Source organism: Orbicella franksi, chromosome 6, assembly GCF_964199315.1.
Source record: "Orbicella franksi chromosome 6, jaOrbFran1.1, whole genome shotgun sequence".
Lineage (NCBI taxonomy): Eukaryota > Metazoa > Cnidaria > Anthozoa > Scleractinia > Merulinidae > Orbicella > Orbicella franksi.
The window spans coordinates 24,301,771-24,321,255 of record NC_138150.1 but is presented as its reverse complement, the minus strand read 5'-3'; the positions used below and the strand labels follow the sequence as shown (position 1 = coordinate 24,321,255).

The 19,485-nt window shown below is 39.8% G+C and overlaps 2 protein-coding genes and 2 pseudogenes across 7 annotated transcripts in view; all 4 read left to right on the top strand.

Moving 5' to 3' along the window:
- Positions 1 to 5,794, top strand: part of LOC145488904 (uncharacterized) — a 120,389-nt gene extending 114,595 nt beyond the window's left edge. For all 6 annotated transcript variants that reach the window (XM_081467742.1, XM_081467740.1, XM_081467739.1 and 3 more), the window contains one exon: positions 1,876 to 5,794. In XM_081467742.1, coding sequence (XP_081323868.1) covers positions 1,876 to 5,018 — 3,143 coding nt within the window. In that variant the 3' untranslated portion in view covers positions 5,019 to 5,794. The remainder of the gene's footprint in view (positions 1 to 1,875) is intronic.
- LOC145488906 (uncharacterized) overlaps positions 1,558 to 19,485 on the top strand; it is a 122,243-nt gene continuing 104,315 nt past the window's right edge. The window contains exon 1 of the mRNA XM_081467751.1: positions 1,558 to 1,628. The gene's annotated coding sequence lies outside the window, so the exon portion shown is untranslated. The remainder of the gene's footprint in view (positions 1,629 to 19,485) is intronic.
- Positions 8,967 to 10,345, top strand: LOC145490531 (uncharacterized; annotated as a pseudogene).
- Positions 17,069 to 18,333, top strand: LOC145490530 (uncharacterized; annotated as a pseudogene).

The window sequence follows — 19,485 nt, the reverse complement described above, 5'->3', positions numbered from 1 at the left end:
ATCAATATTCGAGGAATTGGATGGAATCAGTATTTCAGGTATTGGATTGAATTAATATTCCAGGTATTGGATTGAATCAATATTCCAGGTATTGGATTGAATCAATATATCAGGTATTGGATTGAATCAATATTCCAGGTATTGGATTGAATCATGAAAATTAAAAGATTGAATTGAACCAAAAATTTTATTTGCCATTGGATTGAATGCCTTTTTATATGTTTAAATAAAACCATTATTTAAAGGATTAAACATATATTGCAAGGATTGAATTTTGCTACAAACGGCTTGCCATATCGGAGCTCGTTTTTCAGGGAAATCTATAAGACCAGATTTTTTGCAGCGGTAAAAGACATAAAGTTGAAAAAATCGAAAAAACTGCCTTTAGAAACCCAACTTTTTTCGTGTTTAAAATTCGTCTCCCGTTGGAAGCGATGTGATGTAAAAATTTTGGAAGATTTCACCGAAGAAAATTCAAGAAAATCACAAATAAAGCCACACAAACAGTAATGAACACATTTGTTGGGGCATTTATAATTCAAGACTAAAACCGAACATTTTAAGAGGGATGATAGCAAACCACTATTTTATCATTCGTTATTACATGTAATAAGTTTGAAAGGACTAGGTGTGAAAGCGAATGCAAAAACAGCATTCAAAACATAACACTTGCGCGCGCAACGCCATAAATGATTACCCTATGAAGCCACCTTGAATCAATTATGAATCATACATCCAAAACTTTCATGTCTAAACATGAATCAAAGTACATGTATATTTTTTTAAGCCAGCAACAATGTAGTTCGTGTTTAGGATTACTTTTTAGCGTTATAACGTATAACTGCAGTGAGTTAATCTGGTGAATCAAGAAGATTCTGATCTGAGAAACGTCAGACTCTATTAGGAGACTGGGAGCACTGTGAAAGTTACTGCTTTATTGTGAAACTCAGAAAACCTTGAACACCTGAAACATTTATGGTATGTTACTGCGTAGGAAGGAAAAACCCAGTTAGGGAAAACTAAACCACAAATAGCAATGGTTATTACAGTTTGTGGTCATTTGAGGTTTCCTCTCGTGCCCTGTACTTCATTGTGATTGGTTAGTACACAACTTACCTGTCAGAATCAAATCAAAGCCTTCACGATTTTTTGACTCGCACAGTAAAACCGGAATCTTTCGATGCCATTAACCGCGTGATAGAAATCACACGGCCACACAAACCAACATATTCATTTGTGATTTGATTTGATTTGATAGTTATCATAAACTCAGCATCTAATTATCCAAATTAACCCACAACCCCAGCCTCATACCGAGAATCTTTGTTACCCTTGACCAGCGGTCAGGAAGCGAGTGACCATTGGTAGTTCGAAAATATCCGACGTCCGGTTGAATTGCGCATGTTTCGCAGACATGTTAGTTAATAGAGTCGCTTGCCAATCTCGTTTCCATAGGCTGCAATCCTTTTGGTTCTAACCACCCCAAAATCCAGACCTCTGGGACAAATCGTACTGCGAGCTAACATTAGTTACTATCTACGTATGTTCAAACACTGTTATTGAGTTTGAACGCATGTGCGCAGACAAACAGGAACCGGGATTTTCTGGTTTCGTGTAGAGCGTCCTGTGTTTAATCATGCACCATTTACCTATAATGTGCGGGTTCTAGGAACGTGATTGGTCGCTGGTGTTTTACTTCCGCTTATTTCCATTGTCGAAAATTGCAGTAAGGAACGAAGATTGCCAATAAGCCATCCATTGCTTAAAAAAATATAACAGGACAATGGGTTTTCTGCAGTATATCTAACATGGCAAACAAGGTATTTACATCCATTTAACTTTGTAAACGCATGTTGTTGTTTGTTTGCTTTTCAGATGTAACTGCCTACACGAGCGCATTAAAGGCATCAATTAGAAGACAAACCGAGTTTCAGTCCAAATCGGTAGCCTCTTCCACCATTTCCAGTGTCAAAACGGACGACATATTCACCAATCTTCTTATACAGCATGGAAGAAAGCCTGTTGAGGACGACTTTCATTTGGAAAGAAAGGAATTCCTTCGTCGATACGGTCAAGTTAGTGAGACTCGCCAAGTCAAACATTGTCAAGAAATATTCGTCCGTACCAACGATGAAGACAGCAATCCCAAATGTATCCTTCTCACAGGGAAGGCAGGGATTGGCAAAACGCTGTTTTCCCAAAAGCTGATTCGAGATTGGGCTGATGACAACTTATTTCAGGTGAAACCAGAAGCTGAAGTTCCAGATTTCAAGTTTGCATACTTGTTGACTTTCCGTCAATTGAATCATTTGGGAGATGACCCTGTTACTTTGAGAGAACTACTGAACCGTTCTTCAGTGCTGGATGACCACTCGATTATTGATGAATCTTTATTTGAATACATGGCAAATCATCCTGAGGAGGTTTTGATTGTCATTGACGGGTTTGACGAGTATTCACAACAAGATTACATCGCTAAACATTTGGATGAAAAGTACCCAAACAGCGCTCAGGAGAAAATGCCAGTAGCTGCTCTGTGTGCCAAGTTGATTAAAGGAAACATTGTGAGTGGTTCAGTTGTCATAATGACGTCAAGACCCGACGAATCTGATCAATTGAAGCTTGGAGTTCGCTTTGATCGTTTTGTAGAAATTGCAGGATTTTCAGAAGAACAGGTGAAAGAATACATCAAAAAGTATTTCAAAGAAAATGAAAACATGAAGAACACTGTACTTGATCACATCGCGAGGAATGAAGAACTTGCCAGTTTTGCCCACATCCCTGTGCTTTGTTTTCTGATGTGTTCTTACATGGAGTATCTTCTAAAGAAATCACGGACCGCTGATTCTCTCCCTGTCAAAGCAAGTGACCTTTATTCTGCAGTTTTCAACAAATTTGTACAGGACCACAAGAGAAAGGAAATTCCATCTGAAAGTACACTAGATAAGGTTTCAGAGCTAGCAGCTGAATTGCTTGTAAAGAAAAAGTTCCTTTTTGTTAAAGAAGACATGACAAAGTTTGATTTACTTGAAGTTGAAAGCCTGAGAGCAAGTGGCATTCTTCATTGTGGTCCTCCTTTCAGGAAATCTGCCTTTGAAGAGACGAAACATTTTTGTTTCACACACCTTACTCTGCAGGAGTATTTGGCGGCTCGTTGGTTTGTGGAGAGAGGAGAGATTCCCTCCACGCGAATAGTGTCTACAATGGTTATGCAGTTCATGGCTGGTATTTTGTCGAAGAAAAAAGACAATGAATTCATGGAAAAATTACTTGACGTACTGCAATCAGAGGAAAGCGACGGAGACGGCCTTCCCATTGGAGTTAAGTGTCTCGCTGAGTATGAAGACAAAGCTTTTGCCAAAAATTCCATAAAGAAACATCCCTTTCAATTCAGGAGTTACAAATTCCACCGCTTAACTAGTATGGACTGTATTGCTGTTTCATTTTTGTTAGATGTGTTTTGTGAATTGAATGAAGAAGCCACTAAAAAACATCAACCATTTACTGACCAGCCATTGTTTGTTAACGAGGAGTTGTCTATCTCACATTCAAATCTAACACAGTCTGGAATTACACGAATCTGTAAAACTTTGGAAAAAGAATTTTGTCCAGTCGTAACACTGGAGCTGATTGATGATCGGATCACCGATGCCGGTGTTACCAGATTGAGTCAAGCATTACAGTCACCAGCCTGTAAAGTAACCACACTAGACCTGAGGTTCAATCAGATCACTGATGCCGGTGTTACCAGTTTGAGTCAGGCATTGCAGTCACCAACCTGTAAAGTAACCACACTACAGCTGAGTGGTAATCAGATCACTGATGCCAGTGTTACCAGTTTGAGTCAGGCATTGCAGTCACTAGCCTGTAAAGTAACCACACTAGATCTGAGTCATAATGAGATCACTGATGCCGGTGTTACCAGTTTGAGTCAAGCATTACAGTCACCAGCCTGTAAAGTAACCACACTAAACCTGGGTAGTAATCAGATCACTGATGCCGGTGTTACCAGTTTGAGTCAGGCATTGCAGTCACTAGCCTGTAAAATAACCACACTAGATCTGAGTCATAATGAGATCACTGATGCCGGTGTTACCAGTTTGAGTCAAGCATTACAGTCACCAGCCTGTAAAGTAACCACACTAAACCTGGGTAGTAATCAGATCACTGATGCCGGTGTTACCAGTTTGAGTCAAGCATTACAGTCACCAGCCTGTAAAGTAACCACAGTACAGCTGATTCGTAGTCAGATCACTGATGCCTGTGTTACCAGTTTGAGTCAGGCATTGCAGTCACCAGCCTGTAAAGTAACCACACTACAGCTGATTTGTAATCCGATCACTGGTGCCGGTGTTACCAGTTTGAGTCTAGCATTACAGTCACCAGCCTGTAAAGTAACCACACTAGACCTGAGGTTCAATCAGATCGCTGATGCCGGTGTTACCAGTTTGAGTCAAGCATTGCAGTCACCAGCCTGTAAAGTAACCACACTAGAACTGAGTCATAATGAGATCACTGATGCCGGTGTTACCAGTTTGAGTCAAGCATTACAGTCACTAGCCTGTAAAGTAACCACACTAGACCTGAGTTTTAGTCAGATCACTATTGCCGGTGTTACCAGTTTGAGTCAAGCATTACAGTCACCAGCCTGTAAAGTAACCACACTAAACCTGTGTGGTAGTGGGATCACTGATGCCGGTGTTACCAGTTTGAGTCAAGCATTACAGTCACCAGCCTGTAAAGTAACCACACTAGACCTGCGGGCAAGTCGGATCACTGATGCCGGTGTTACCAGTTTGAGTCAAGCATTACAGTCACCAGCCTGTAAAGTAACCACACTAGACCTGCGGGCAAGTCGGATCACTGATGCCGGTGTTACCAGTTTGAGTCAAGCATTACAGTCACCAGCCTGTAAAGTAACCACACTAGACCTGCGGGGAAGTAGGATCGCGTATACTGGTGAGGAATGTCTTAGCAATCTGAAACACCGAAAACCAGATCTTGAAATTAAGTATTAGAACAATAGAGACAAAGAAGAAATCCTAAGGAATCGTTTTAAGCTGGATAGACAGAGTTGACAAGTCATTGCTGATATAGCTTAACTGATTATATTTCCGTGTAACCCTTACGAAAATCTGCTGCTAGAATTGTTTAAGAGAAAAAACAATTACAAACATTTTGCATCATTAAAATAACATTTATTCAACCAGGTAATAATGACTGAGGTTTACCTGAGATTGTTGTAATGCTGAGGTTTTGTGCTTTACTTTTGTTTTGATAAGAAGTCATGTTTTGTGTTTTTGTGATTACTGCTGCTAGGCATGCAGGTAACCACTATGTCATCATGGGTGCAAGCAAGTAGGGTGTCCAATTTTCGGATTGTGTTCGGAACTATTCGGTCTTCTGCGACTAGTAATCGAACGGAAGTCGGTGCTTTTTTCAGAATCAGAAATATTCGAACATATAATATCGGTTTTCTCTCGAATTTACAAGACCTATAATCGGAGGTCAAACGCGGTTTCACCTCGGATTATACGACAGTTAGGTGTACGTGCCGGGGAGGGGCGGGGAGAGGCTGTAGCTCCCCCTAGTTTCAGACATTTTTGAAATTTTTCGGGCAGACGATGATTCGGGCAAAAGTACTCGGGAGGAAACATCCTAAAAGGTAGTCAAGGCCAGGCTTAAGGCTACTTTCTCTGACGTTTCCTTGTCAAAACGGAGTTAAGGTCAATTAATATAAGGATTCAGGTATTCTGTTTTGAAATAGCCACATTCCGTTTAAATGTGTATCGTGGAAATCTTTGTTAGAGATTTCCCAAAAAGTTGCTCAAAAGTTCAGTGCTCAAAAAAGTCAAAAGTTGCTTTTTAGTGCAGAGTGCACTATTGGGATGGTTATGGGAGCTGCCTGCCGCTAAGGAACTAAGTCGCTAAGTCGCTATGGCGCTAAGGTGTAAACTTTAATGTTTGTTTAATTAATTAATTTCAATTAATTAATTAGTCTAGAGGCAAGGAATTATTGGGGGTAGGGTGGGAAAGGTACATGTGTACTCTACGTAAAACACATTCCATCGCCGTCACTTAGCTTTGAACATCGCAAAGCTATATATTTGTTTCAGGTAACCCCTTGCTCTCCTTGTGGTACCATTCTCCTTAGAACAAAACTAATTTGCCCTAAACGCATGCGTAGATTAGTTAGCGTTCGTGGCTTCTATATTAGGTGAAGGATACATTGCATACGGAATCACGCACAAATGTTGAGTGGTTTTCCTTATGGTAGAGCTCAACATGTAAGACGCATGCGTTCTAGCATCGTTAGTGTTATACACTATCTTTCCACGCGGTATTTTATATATCATGTCATATGACCAAGGACGGCAGTTATTTTCCAGGTAGCACCAATTGTCCCTTTTTATTACAAAAGTGAAACGTTACTGTGGCTGAGTAGCTTTTAGAATTACACACAGGTCGGTTCAACAAATATCATCTGCTGTTTTCAATCTACAATAGTGTGCTTGTCAGGGTTCAAATGTATTGTTTCTCCTTAGCGGCTTGTTTATTTCTCGCCTTAATTGTGTCTGTAAGAGAGACCAAAAAGTTCTCAAGTTAGTGGCTTTAATACTACGCAAATTGTAAATTTGTAACAAAAGAAACCAGGAAAATGCTCAAATATTGCTGCAGACGCCGTGGCACCTAATGAAAGCGCAAATTAATTTAATCAGCCTTTGAGGAAATCATTCATATCGGCCAGGTAGCGCTGTTTATCTTCAATACTTTTCGTGGAAAAGCTTCTCAGCCATCAATATCGTTGTGAGTTAATTTTGAATTGTTTTATCGTTAACAACAAAGGTGGCAACAGAAAAAGAAAGTGGTATTTCGTGACTATCTGATAATTAAATTAGTTCTTGTTCATCCGTAAAAATTTGCATTTTTAGTAAAACAACATCGTTTCTGTTCCGTTTCTTCATCACTACATAAGATATTTAACTTTATTTCATTTATCTCCAAAAAACAAGGACATCTTCCGTATGTTTTGGAGAAAACAAGAGTTTCATATTACATGCCTTTGCGAGGAAAACAAAAGTATCAAGTTACAAAGTTGGCGTGAAGAGCTAAATTGTCACGTTTGCTGCTTCAGCGTATTATTGAATTTAAAATGAACGAAAATCAACGTAAAACACCAGTAGTAATTAATTTGTGCGTAATGTTTGGACCTTGAATGAAAATACAACCTTGAAACATACACACTGCAAAGGGGAAAAGCCGTAGCAGACTACCAAGGTAGATACAAACCGGAAGTGAACCAAGCAGGGGTGAGTACTTATGGGACTACTGTACCAGAGCTATCAATTGCGCTCTGCACTATCTGAGATTGTCTCGCTAGTTTTAAACAAAGTTGCTCAAATTTTGCTCCAAAAACAAAACCAAAAAGTCATTTTGTTGCTCTCTTCCCCTATTTGGTTTGGTGCAAGATATGCAAACTGTACAACAAAAAGTAAGATATCTAAGCCTTTTTAGTGCAGAGTGCACTATTGGGATGGTTATGGGAGCTGCCTGCCGCTAAGGAACTAAGGCACTATGCCGCTATGGCGCTAAGGTGTAAACTTTAATGTTTGTTTAATTAATTAATTTTAATTAATTAATTAGTCTAGAGGCAAGGAATTATTGGGGGTAGGGTGGGAAAGGTACATGTGTACTCTACGTAAAACACATTTCCTCGCCGTCACTTAGCTTTGAACATCGCAAAGCTATATATTTGTTTCAGGTAACCCCTTGCTCTCCTTGTGGTACCATTCTCCTTAGAACAAAACTAATTTGCCCTAAACGCATGCGTAGATTAGTTAGCGTTCGTGGCTTCTATATTAGGTGAAGGATACATTGCATACAGAATCACGCACAAATGTTGAGTGGGGTTCCTTATGGTAGAGCTCAACATGTAAGACGCATGCGTTCGAGCATCATTAGTGTTAAACACTATCTTTCCACGCGGTATTTTATATATCATGTCATGTGACCAAGGACGGCAGTTATTTTTCAGGTAGCGCCAATTGTCCCTCTTTATTGCAAAAGTGAAACGTTACTGTGGCTGAGTAGCTTTAAGAATTACACACAGGTCGGTTCAACAAATATCATCTGCTGTTTTCAATCTACAATAGTGTGCTTGTCAGGGTTCAAATGTATTGCTTCTCCTTAGCGGCTTGTTTATTTCTTGCCTTAATTGTGTCTGTAAGAGAGACCAAAAAGTTCCCAAGTTAGTGGCTTTAATACTCCGCAAATTGTAAATTTGTAACAAGAGAAACCAGGAAAATGCTCAAATATTGCTGCAGACGCCGTGGCACCTAATGAAAGCGCAAATTAATTTAATCAGCCTTTGAGGAAATCATTCATATCGGCCAGGTAGCGCTGTTTATCTTCAATACTTTTCGTTGAAATGCTTCTCAGCCATCAATATCGTTGTGTGTTAATTTTGAATTGTTTTATTGTTAACAACAAAGGTGGCAACAGAAAAAGAAAATGGTATTTCGTGACTATCTGGTAATTAAATTAGTTCTTGTTCATCGGTAAAAATTTGCATTTTTAGTAAAACAACATCGTTTCTGTTCCGTTTCTTCATCACTACATCAGATATTTAACTTTCTTTCATTTATCTCCGAAAAACAAGGACATCTTCCGTATGTTTTGGAGAAAACAAGAGTTTCATATTACATGCCTTTGCGAGGAAAACAAAAGTATCAAGTTACAAAGTTGGTGTGAAGAGCTAAATTGTCACGTTTGCTGCTTCAGCGTATTATTGAATTTAAAATGAACGAAAATCAACGTAAAACACCAGTAGTAATTAATTTGTGCGTAATTTTTGGACCTTGAATGAAAATACAACCTTGAAACATACACACTGCAAAGGGGAAAAGCCGTAGCAGACTACCAAGGTAGACACAAACCGGAAGTGAACCGAGCAGGGGTGAGTACTTATGGGACTACTGTACCAGAGCTATCAATTGCGCTCTGCACTATCTGAGATTGTCTCACTAGTTGAGAAAGTAACCACACTACAGCTGAGTGGTAATCAGATCACTGATGCCGGTGTTACCAGTTTGAGTCAAGCATTACAGTCACCAGCCTGTAAAGTAACCACACTAGACCTGCTGATAATGAGATCACTGGTACCGGTGTTACCAGTTTGAGTCAAGCATTACAGTCACCAGCCTGTAAAGTAACCACACTAAACCTGGGTGATAATGAGATCACCGGTGCCGGTGTTACCAGTTTGAGTCAAGCATTACAGTCACCAGCCTTTAAAGTAACCACACTAAACCTGCGTGATAATGAGATCACTGGTACCGGTGTTACCAGTTTGAGTCAAGCATTACAGTCACCAGCCTGTAAAGTAACCACACTAAACCTGTCTAGGAATCAGTTCACTGATGCCGGTGTTACCAGTTTGACGCAAGCATTACAGTCACCAGCCTGTAAAGTAACCACACTAGACCTGAGTGCTAATCAGGTCACTGATGCGGGTCTTACCAGATTGAGTCAGGCATTACAATCACCAGCCTGTAAAGCAACCACACTAAACCTGTCTAGGAATCAGTTCACTGATGCCGGTGTTACCAGTTTGACGCAAGCATTACAGTCACCAGCCTGTAAAGTAACCACACTAGACCTGAGTGTTAATCAGATCACTGATGCCGGTGTTACCAGTTTGACGCAAGCATTACAGTCACCAGCCTGTAAAGTAACCACACTAGACCTGAGTGCTAATCAGGTCACTGATGCGGGTCTTACCAGATTGAGTCAGGCATTACAATCACCAACCTGTAAAGCAACCACACTAAACCTGTCTAGGAATCAGTTCACTGATGCCGGTGTTACCAGTTTGACGCAAGCATTACAGTCACCAGCCTGTAAAGTAACCACACTAGACCTGAGTGTTAATCAGATCACTGATGCCGGTGTTACCAGTTTGAGTCAAGCATTACAGTCACCAGCCTGTAAAGTAACCACACTACACCTGACATATAATCAGTTCACTGATGCCAGTGTTACCAGTTTGAGTCAAGCATTACAGTCACCAGCCTGTAAAGTAACCACACTAAACCTGTGTGGTAGTGAGATCACTGATGCCGGTGTTACCAGTTTGAGTCAAGCATTACAGTCACCAGCCTGTAAAGTAACCACACTAAACCTGAGTAGTAATCAGATCACTGAGGGCGGTGTTACCAGTCTGAGTCAAGCATTACAGTCACCAGCCTGTAAAGTAACCACACTAAACCTGGTGGGAAATCGGATCGCGTATACTAGTCTTAGAAATCTGAAACTCAGAAAACCAGATCTTGAAATTAAGTATTAGAACAATAGAGCCAAAGAAGAAATCCTAAGGAATCGCTTTAAGCTGGATAGACAGAGTTGACAAGTCATTGCTGATATAGCTTAACTGATAATTTTTTTCCGTGTAACCCTTACGAAAATCTGTTGTTAGAATTGTTCAAGAGAAAAAACAATTACAAACATTTTGCACCATTAAAATAACATTTATTCAATCAGTTAATAATAACTAATGGTTACCAAAGGTTGTTGTAATGCTGAGGTTTTGTGCTTTACTTTTGTCTTGATAAGAAGTCATATTTTGTGTTTTCGAAATTACTGCTGCTAGGCATGCAGGTAACCACTATGTCATGATGTGTGCAAGTAAGGAGGGTGTCCAATTTTCGGATTGTGTTCGGAACTATTCGGTCTTCTGCGACTGGTAATCGAACGGAAGTCGGTGTTTTGTTCAGAATCAGAAAATATTCGAACATATAATATCGGTTTTCTCTCGGTTTTACAAGACCTATAATCGGACGTCAAACGTGGTTTCATCTCGGATTATACGACAGTCATAGGTGTACGGGCCGGGCAGGGGTGTGGGGAGGCTGCAGCTCCTCCTAGTATCAGAAGTTTTCGACATTTTTCGGGCAGACGCTGATGATTCGGGCAAAAGTACTCGGGAGAAAACATTCTAAAAGGTAGTCAAGACCAGGCTTGTAGGCTACTTTCTCTGACGTTTGCCTTGTCAAAACGGAGTTAAGGTCAAATGATACAAGGATCCAGGCATTCTGTTTTGGAAAAACACATTCCGTTTAAATGTGTTTCGTGGAAATCCACGATACGGATATTATTTTAGGGCTTTCCACAAGTTGCTAAAGATTTCCCAAAAAGTTGCTCGCAATTTCTCAAAAAGTTGCTCAAAAGTTCAGGCCTCAAAAAATATTCGAAAGTTGCTTTTTGTAAGCAAAGTTGCTCAAATTTTGCTCCGAAAACCAAAAAGAAATCATTTTGTTGCTCTCTTCCTCTATTTTGTTTGGTGCGAAAATATGCAAACTGTACAAGAAAAACTAAGATTTCTAAGCATTTTTGAGCAATTTTGCGGCGTAACCAGCGTTGCTAGATAGCTTTGTCCTCAATTAAAACCATTAAATGTACGAGTAAAGACTACTAATCTTAGTCGTGCAAAAATTGTTCGCCTGAGACACTCAAGTCAGTGGAGTGGGAATCTTTGTCCGCTGACCTAGCAGCCCCGCTGCATGCATCTTGTACCCATCATCTGCCCCAGGGGGAGAGGTATCTGGCTCCTTTTTCACAGGAAATTCATTAATTTTGTCTTCTAAAATGTGTTGAAATATGGGAGCAAGGCCAATTTAAGCACTAGAAGCTGCTCCGATTTCTCAGAATTGATAGAAAACTAGAAATTGCTCAGAATGCAAAAGTTGCTTGAAATTCAAAAAGTTACTCGAAATACCAAAAGTTGCCAAAAGAAAATTGCCGAGCAACTTGTGGAAAGCCCTATATTACTTACATCAAGAAAACAGTGACGAAAGAATCAAAGCAAACGAAGATCAAGGCTTTTGTTCTTGTGGTGGATTTGAATGTTTTGAATGGCTCCACAAAGAGCCGTTTTAAAATTTTTTTCTGGAACTTTTTGTACGAGAAAGAATTAACTGTTTCTTTCGATAAGTTTCTGATTTTACTTGGCTGTCGATCAAGGTAAATAGAATATGCGTGGTTTCAAAGTAACTAATTTTGGAATGATATCAGTTTCATTAGACGTGAGAATTGTGAAAGTTTTTGTTTTTACTGCGATTTGAGTGCGAGCTTTGTGTAATGTTTTTCAGGCAATAACTAAGGTCACCGCCCTCTCCCCCAAGTCCGAAGGTGCTCGTGCGCCTATGACGACTGTGCCGAACTGATGCCGAACGACGAGCGAGGCTTAACTTTAGCTTCTCTAGCTAATGATCGACTTTTAAACCGACTCCTTACACACAACCTATAGAAAACGTTCTGGTTACAAGCTCGAGTAGTAATGTTGTGAATTGCTTTAATGCTCTGATTAATTTCTCAATACAGGCTTACATCAAGCTCAACGCTAATCACTCTCGATATACACTTTTCATTACTCGCTCGTTCAACTCGATCCCACGTGTACAAAAAAAGATCTCTTCTTTTGTCTCTTGTCAGTTTTAAGTAAATATTAACAGCGTCACACCCTTATTACGTAATCATATTCTCGACAGTAAAGGAAGAGTCTATATTTATGATGTTTTTCCTATTCTGGACTAGTTATCAGGCACAGCATTCAAACAATGTGGCCAGTGTTTCTTAGTAAAGAGTTTTTTAGGTTTCTCGAAAGCGTGAATAGATTTTTTATCAGAAAAACTTTCTCAGAATCGCTGACATATGTGAAACGGCCGTGATGGCCGAGTGATTTGTACAGCTCAGGATCGTGCGAAATGCTCCGTGTACAGGATCTGGCAACTGATTCATAAACCCTTTCCGAGGTCATGTAATCCCCTTCGGGGAACGAAGTATTTCCTTCGGGAAACGATTTATTCCATTTGGAGAAAAAATATATATCCAGCGAGACAGAAAAATATACCCATCGGTAAATGGTGATTGCTCTTCGGAGAACGAATAGTTCCTTTGGAGACACCAATCTGAACACGGGACAATTGCATTGGTCAGTGTTTACCAATACCTTTGGGCATTACGTAATGAACACGGGCAATTGCATTCGTTAGTGTTTACCAATACCTTTAGGCATTACGCAATCCTTTTGTTTTACTTGCTATCGTACATTTTTCATATATTAGTTTTTCGTTCATAAAGTTAAAATTCTAATCCTCGGTGTGTGTGGTACGAATCGGAACTTCTTGGGCATTTTCGAATATCGAGGACACTTGGACTGTAAGGGCATCGTTTAAAAGTTTGGTTTATAAAATCGTGTGGAATAGAATAAATGTTTAATCTGGTAAACATAATATTTCTTTCCGGAAAACAAAGTATTTCCTTTGGGAAACGATGAAATCCCTTCAGGAGACTAGAGAGATCATTGGTAGTGGAACACAGAGCAATAATACTGACAACATCCTTGGTTGCTATATGCTGTACATGCGAAGCAAAATAGGTTGCTGGACACTGACACGTGCTTGGCAGCTGTGCCTGGTGTGGAAGGTTCCTTGTGCTGTGGATTGGTTTTATAATTCAGTAGGAAACAACAATCTCTATAAAGATGAAGGGACTGTTTTATTCCAGAATCAGTAGTCGATACAATGAAGACATTTCACAACATGAAAATGTTTAAAATGTTGTATATATAAACAATAAGCAACAATAAATCAAAATAGCCATAATGTTGAGTCACAAAAATAGGTGATGAAGATGAAACACATATCTAGGAGGGTTTCTGTTACTGACCATTTTTCCGTCCCGAATCTCAACTCTTAGCGTAGCCCCGATGCGGGAAAAAAGAGACTAACAGAACCCCCCTGTATACTGTATTTGTCTGGGCCCCGAATCTGGACTCCAAGCGTCGACTCGATTCGGGGAAAAATGCCACCGCAACATGGGGTAACATCAGGAGCCATAATCGGAGACGGAGACCGTAAGTATTGGGATCCGCGCGCACCTATGATGTGGGACTATTTTTCTATTTTTAGAACACATTGCGCTATCCCTGACGACATATGTCCGCGCGGACGTTGTAATGTTGTGAGATCAAATGACGACAGCTTGCGGATTTTCACAGCGATGGCAAGGAATAAGGTAGGGAATAAAAACCAGGGCCCTTATTTGTAGTTTTATGCTCTGAGCTTATGGAAAAGGTGAGTTTTTCAGGGTCGAAAACAAGACTTCAATTCAACTCAATTAATAATATCTACTCGCGCTATAGTTGTACGCGTAAGCTTTTGCGTTTGTTCTGACTTAGAATAAAGCTTATGTAAGAAAACACTCTACTCTAAAGTATCGAGTTAATTTGTGAGTTTTCAAACAATGCTCAATCATAACCAAACCCTGTTTTTGATAGTTTCTTATTGTTTCTGCTTGTTTGGCGAGTTACCAAAGTTTTTGAAACGAAAGTGTGACGCGTACAAGTAGCTCGAGCGTGTGCACTTTCAAGTCCGAGTCGGTGTTTTCAATTGTACAGAAATCTCGACAAAGATTTCTTTCGTTATCTTTTGTGCTGAGATGCTGCAAAAATTTTCATCAACGCCAAAAGACCACTAACATCATGTAACTTATGTTTCTGCAACATAGTGAAATATTATATACACTGCGAAAATAAAATAGAGAAGGAGTTTTGATAACTAAAGCGATAAAATCGAAATGTTTTTTCGAGTTGATTAAAGAAAGCGTCATCGTATCTTTGCTGATTATTTCCGCCGTATTCACATATTTTCAGCTAAGGTTTTAATATTCTCTCATAATATATTTTAAAGCTAGAGATATTGTAAGAGTTCGATGTACGTTTTCACACGAAATGCGAAAATCCAATTTGTCATGTTTTACTGCATGACTGTACAAAACACGAATCGGCGGGCGCAATTTATTGGACTTAACACAAACAAAACTGGGCAGTATCTACAGACGTAAACTTATCGGGCCTTGATGAAACATCAAGCGTTGCTTATAATTCAGGTGAAATTCAAGCTGGCGGTATTTTTTTTTTACTTTTCGGTCGCTATAGACTCTGGCGAAATGCCCGCAAGCGTGTGACAAGCAGGGAGAGAAACTTTGAAGACCTGACACGCTGCTATATCCAAATATATCCAACTAGATTTTTTGCTGTGTTATGGAAAAGCTGTTAATCTTCAACGTATGTGAAATTTAGAGTAAAGTAAGGTGGAGCTCTTGTAAAAGAAGCAGCGGAACACAACTTGCATATAAAGCGGGACATACCTAAATTTGACACTGTCGTACTTCACTCAAATTGGAGCAGCTTACGACGAAAATACTGAAGTAAAATTCCAACAGACATAAACGTGTTGAGTTGTGGGCCAAAAGCATCAAACAGCTCAGGAATTTCGGAAGCCATTTCCCCCGCGCGACGTCAGTAAAAATCCTCGCAGCATGTACGCGCGTGTGCCGTATGCGATGGCGCAATTTGTTCTAAAAATAGAAAAATTGTCCCATATCATAGGGACAGCCCCAATACTAGAAATGGCACGCGCTTACGGTCTCCGTTCCCGATTATGGCTCCTGGTAACATAATCATATTGTATGAAGACATCAATGATCATCGCAGTTATATACACAACTTAAGCAGTTGTGAACTTAGAGCCTTGAAAAGATTCAGGCCTGGACGGGTGTCAAGCCCATGACCTCTGCGAAACCGGTGCAGTGCTCTGTCAAGTGAGCTATCAAGCCAGCTAGGAGCTGATCATGTTGTGAGTTTGTAATATACCCGTAGATTGTAAAGAATGCGAGTAAATATATGAAAGATCATATATTTGAACTGCGGAGAAAGATATGAAGACATCATTGATCATCGCAGTTATATACACAACTTAAGCAGTTGTGAAATTAAAGGGGCCGCGCATAATGAATGCAGATGTAGCCTGGAGCTCAGATTGAATTCAACTGAAAACGATTCCAATCCGAGTTGCATTTAATAACTTGAAAGGTCATGATGGACACCTTTTGACGCAGAAAGGCAATGTCGAGAGTGAACGGAGAAATAAAATGTATACCAAACAACATGGAAAAGTACAGTTCATTCTCACTGAGAAATAGACTTAGATTCATCGATAGTTTTCTATTTCACAACACTACCATTCATACTCAGTTGAAATAAGATATGGGAAAAATGATTGACCGTCATACTAGGCCAAGATGGAACAGCTTGGCTTAGGGGAGGTCGAGTCTAGCGGCACGAACTACGCGATGACGGTGGGCCGCGCGCCGCTGGAAAACGGGGTGGAAAACCGAGCACGAATGGAGTGAACAAGTCGTCTCGGTATTTTTTTTTTTTTTTTGCAGAACGTTTACGTAACTAGTGCGAAGAATGTTCACCTATTTGATAAACTTCATTGTTGTTCCTTATTTCAAGTTTGCATATTATTTTGAGCGTTGTGAATGGTGAAAGTTTTTTGCTAAGTAGTCTGGATTGTTTTGTAAAAGGCAGTGGCCCCAAGTCTTTCAAAATAACAGCATTATTATAAGTGGCATAAAAAGAGAAAGAAAAAAATGAAGCTGCTTGTGAAGAAAAGAATTTACCTATACAAATACATGGATTCTTTTGAAAGGTTCTGTGAGGCAAAGCTGCTTGCAAAAGAGGCGTTTTGAACCAAGCTGCAGGACCAGAGAGTTTCAGAAGAAGAGTTTGAGCACGCGCAGAAAGCATGGGAAGCATTCGGGCACAACATTGGTGACTATCACGATTTGTACGTTTACAACAGACGAGTTACTGTTAACGAATGTTTCCAAGAACTTTAGAAAGGTGTGCATAGAAAAATACGGGTTGGATCCAGCGCATTATTACAGTTCTCCAGGCTTGAACTGGGATGCTTTTCTGAAAATGACAGGTGTGGAGCTTGAGCTCCTGACGGATCAAGACATGCTCCTTTTCATTGAAACAGGAATGCGAAGAGGCATCGCAATGGTGAGTAAGGGCTATTTAAAGGCGATCAACCCTCTGGTTAAAGGATATGACCTTGGTAAACCAAGAAATTATATATTAACTTGCTTTGATGCGAATAACCTTTACGGCTGGGTGATGAGCTTGCCACCGGCAAAAAGTGGTTTCAAGTGGGAGTGAGTCATGCCCGGAGAAGAGCAAATAATGAAAATGAAAGGAAATTCAAAGAAGTGGTGGATACTAAAGGTGGACCTAGAGTACCCTGAAGAGCTACACGAAGAGCAAAACAGCTATCCACTTGCGCCGGAGAAAAAGCAAGAAGTTGGTGCTGACGCTGGAGTACATAAAAAATTACGTGGTCCACCACAGAAACCTGCAGTTTTATCTCAAACAAGGGATGCGTTTGAAAAAAGTGCATAGCGCGATAGAGTTCGAACAAGAACGCTTGATGGAGCCATACATCCGGATGAACACGCAAATATGGAAGAAAGCAATGATCGACTTTAAATCGACTCCTCACACACAACCTATAGAAAACGCAAGAGTATTCGGCGGCTCGTTGGTTTGTGGAGTGAGGAGAGATCTTCAATGATTATGCAGTTCATGGCTGGTATATAATGGAAGAAAAAAGACAATGAATTCATGGAAAAATTAGTTGAAGTACTGCAATCAGAGGAAAGCGGCGGAGACGGCCTTCCCATTAGAGTTAAGTTGAGTATGAAGACAAAGATTTCGCAAAAAATTTCATAAAGAGACATCCCTCATTCAGGATTGCCATATTCCAAAACGTAACTGATGTGGACTGTATTGCTGTTTCATTTTCGTTTGATGTGTTTTGTGAATTGAATGAAGAAGGCACTAAAAAACATCAACCATTAACTGAACATCCATAGATTACTAGGGGGTTGAGTTTCACATTTTCAAATCTAACACAGTCTGGAATAAGACGAATCTGTAAACCTTTGGGAAAAAAATCCAGTAGTAACACTGCAGCTGAGTCATTATGGCTTGAATGACGAATGCGTCGATTGCATGAGAGAATTAATTTCAAGTAGATTGACTGAACTAGTACTAGAAGTCAATGCGATCACTGATGTCGGTGTAATCCGTTTGAGTGAAGCATTACAGTCACCAACCTGTAAAGTAACCACAGTAGACCTGGGATATAATGCCGGTAGGTAATGTCTTAGAAATTTGTAAAGTAACCACACTAAAACTGGGTAATTATCAGATCACCGATGCCGGTGTTACCAGTTTGAGTGATGCATTACAGTCATCAACATGTAAAGTAACCACTCTATTCCTGTGGAGCAGTCAGATCACCGATGCCGGTAGGTAATGTCTTAGAAATCTGAAGCACCAAAAACCAAATCTTGAATTAAACTATTAGAACAATAGAGACAAAGAAGAAATCCTAAGGAATCGTTTTAAGCTGGATAGACAGAGTTCACAAGTAACTGTTGATATAGCTTTAGTGTTGAATTTTTCGAAACCTTACTGAAAATCTCTTGTTAGAATATTCTAAGACAAGAAACCATTGCAAACATTTTGAACCATTAAAATAACATTTATTCAATTAGTTAATAGTGACTGAGGTTTACTACAGAGATTGTTATAATGTTGAGTTTTTGCGTTTTGCTTTTGTGTCTATAAGAAGTCTTGTTCTTTGTAAATAAAGAGTTTGTTAATATCAGTGATCGACTGAACTTTGTTTGAGCTCTGTCTCGAGGTGGGGTGATGATATTTAAGAGCATGTCCACCAGAGGACCAGGCAGAGGTGATACATGCCATCTCACCGATTTCAGTGAAACTTGGCCAGATTGAAGGGCATACCCAATAACTCAAAAAGCCAAAACGGTTTCAAAATTGCAATTTTCCGGGGGGAGTTACACCATCCCCCTACTTTTTTCATATAAATTTCTTTAAATACTACACTAAATGAGGGTAAAAGTAGGGGGCTCTTAAACCTGAGCAATTCATCCAATTCAATTGTGGCTATACATGAGTGTAGATTAGTCCTACATGAGTTATGTACGGGAGTTTCATGTAATTTGATTGATTACCTGTCAATCAATGTAAGCTAATAACTACCCATGTAAAATGGCATAGCAAAGTATGGTGATTTTGAGGCCAAATATCTCCTGTGGCCAAGTCCCTCCCAAAGAGATATCTATACCACGGTTCAGTTCCACCTTTGGTCTGTACGAATTATCAAAAAAAAATTTGGGACCTGCAATTTTTTGTTCGCAGATCGAGCTCAAACCCTGCACATCTTGCACAAGATTTTAGTTTAATGACTGACATCGTAAAAGTTCCTGCATAAACCGCACCCGTAGATTAGCCATAACCCCAAGATGGAAGCTCAATTATTGAAAAGCAACGTAAAGACAATAAAGTTTGAAGTTCCAGTGAAGTTCTAATTGGTATAAAAACAAAGACAACCAAGTGCGGTTTCAGAACACTGATACAGCGGCTGTTGCGAGCCTTCAAATGCATTTAAAAGTCTTTAGATAACAAATTTTCACTTGTTATACCTTCTCGTCTTCCTAATTCACTCCTCTTAAACTTGAGATTTTCTCTTGATAACATTATCGCTTCGC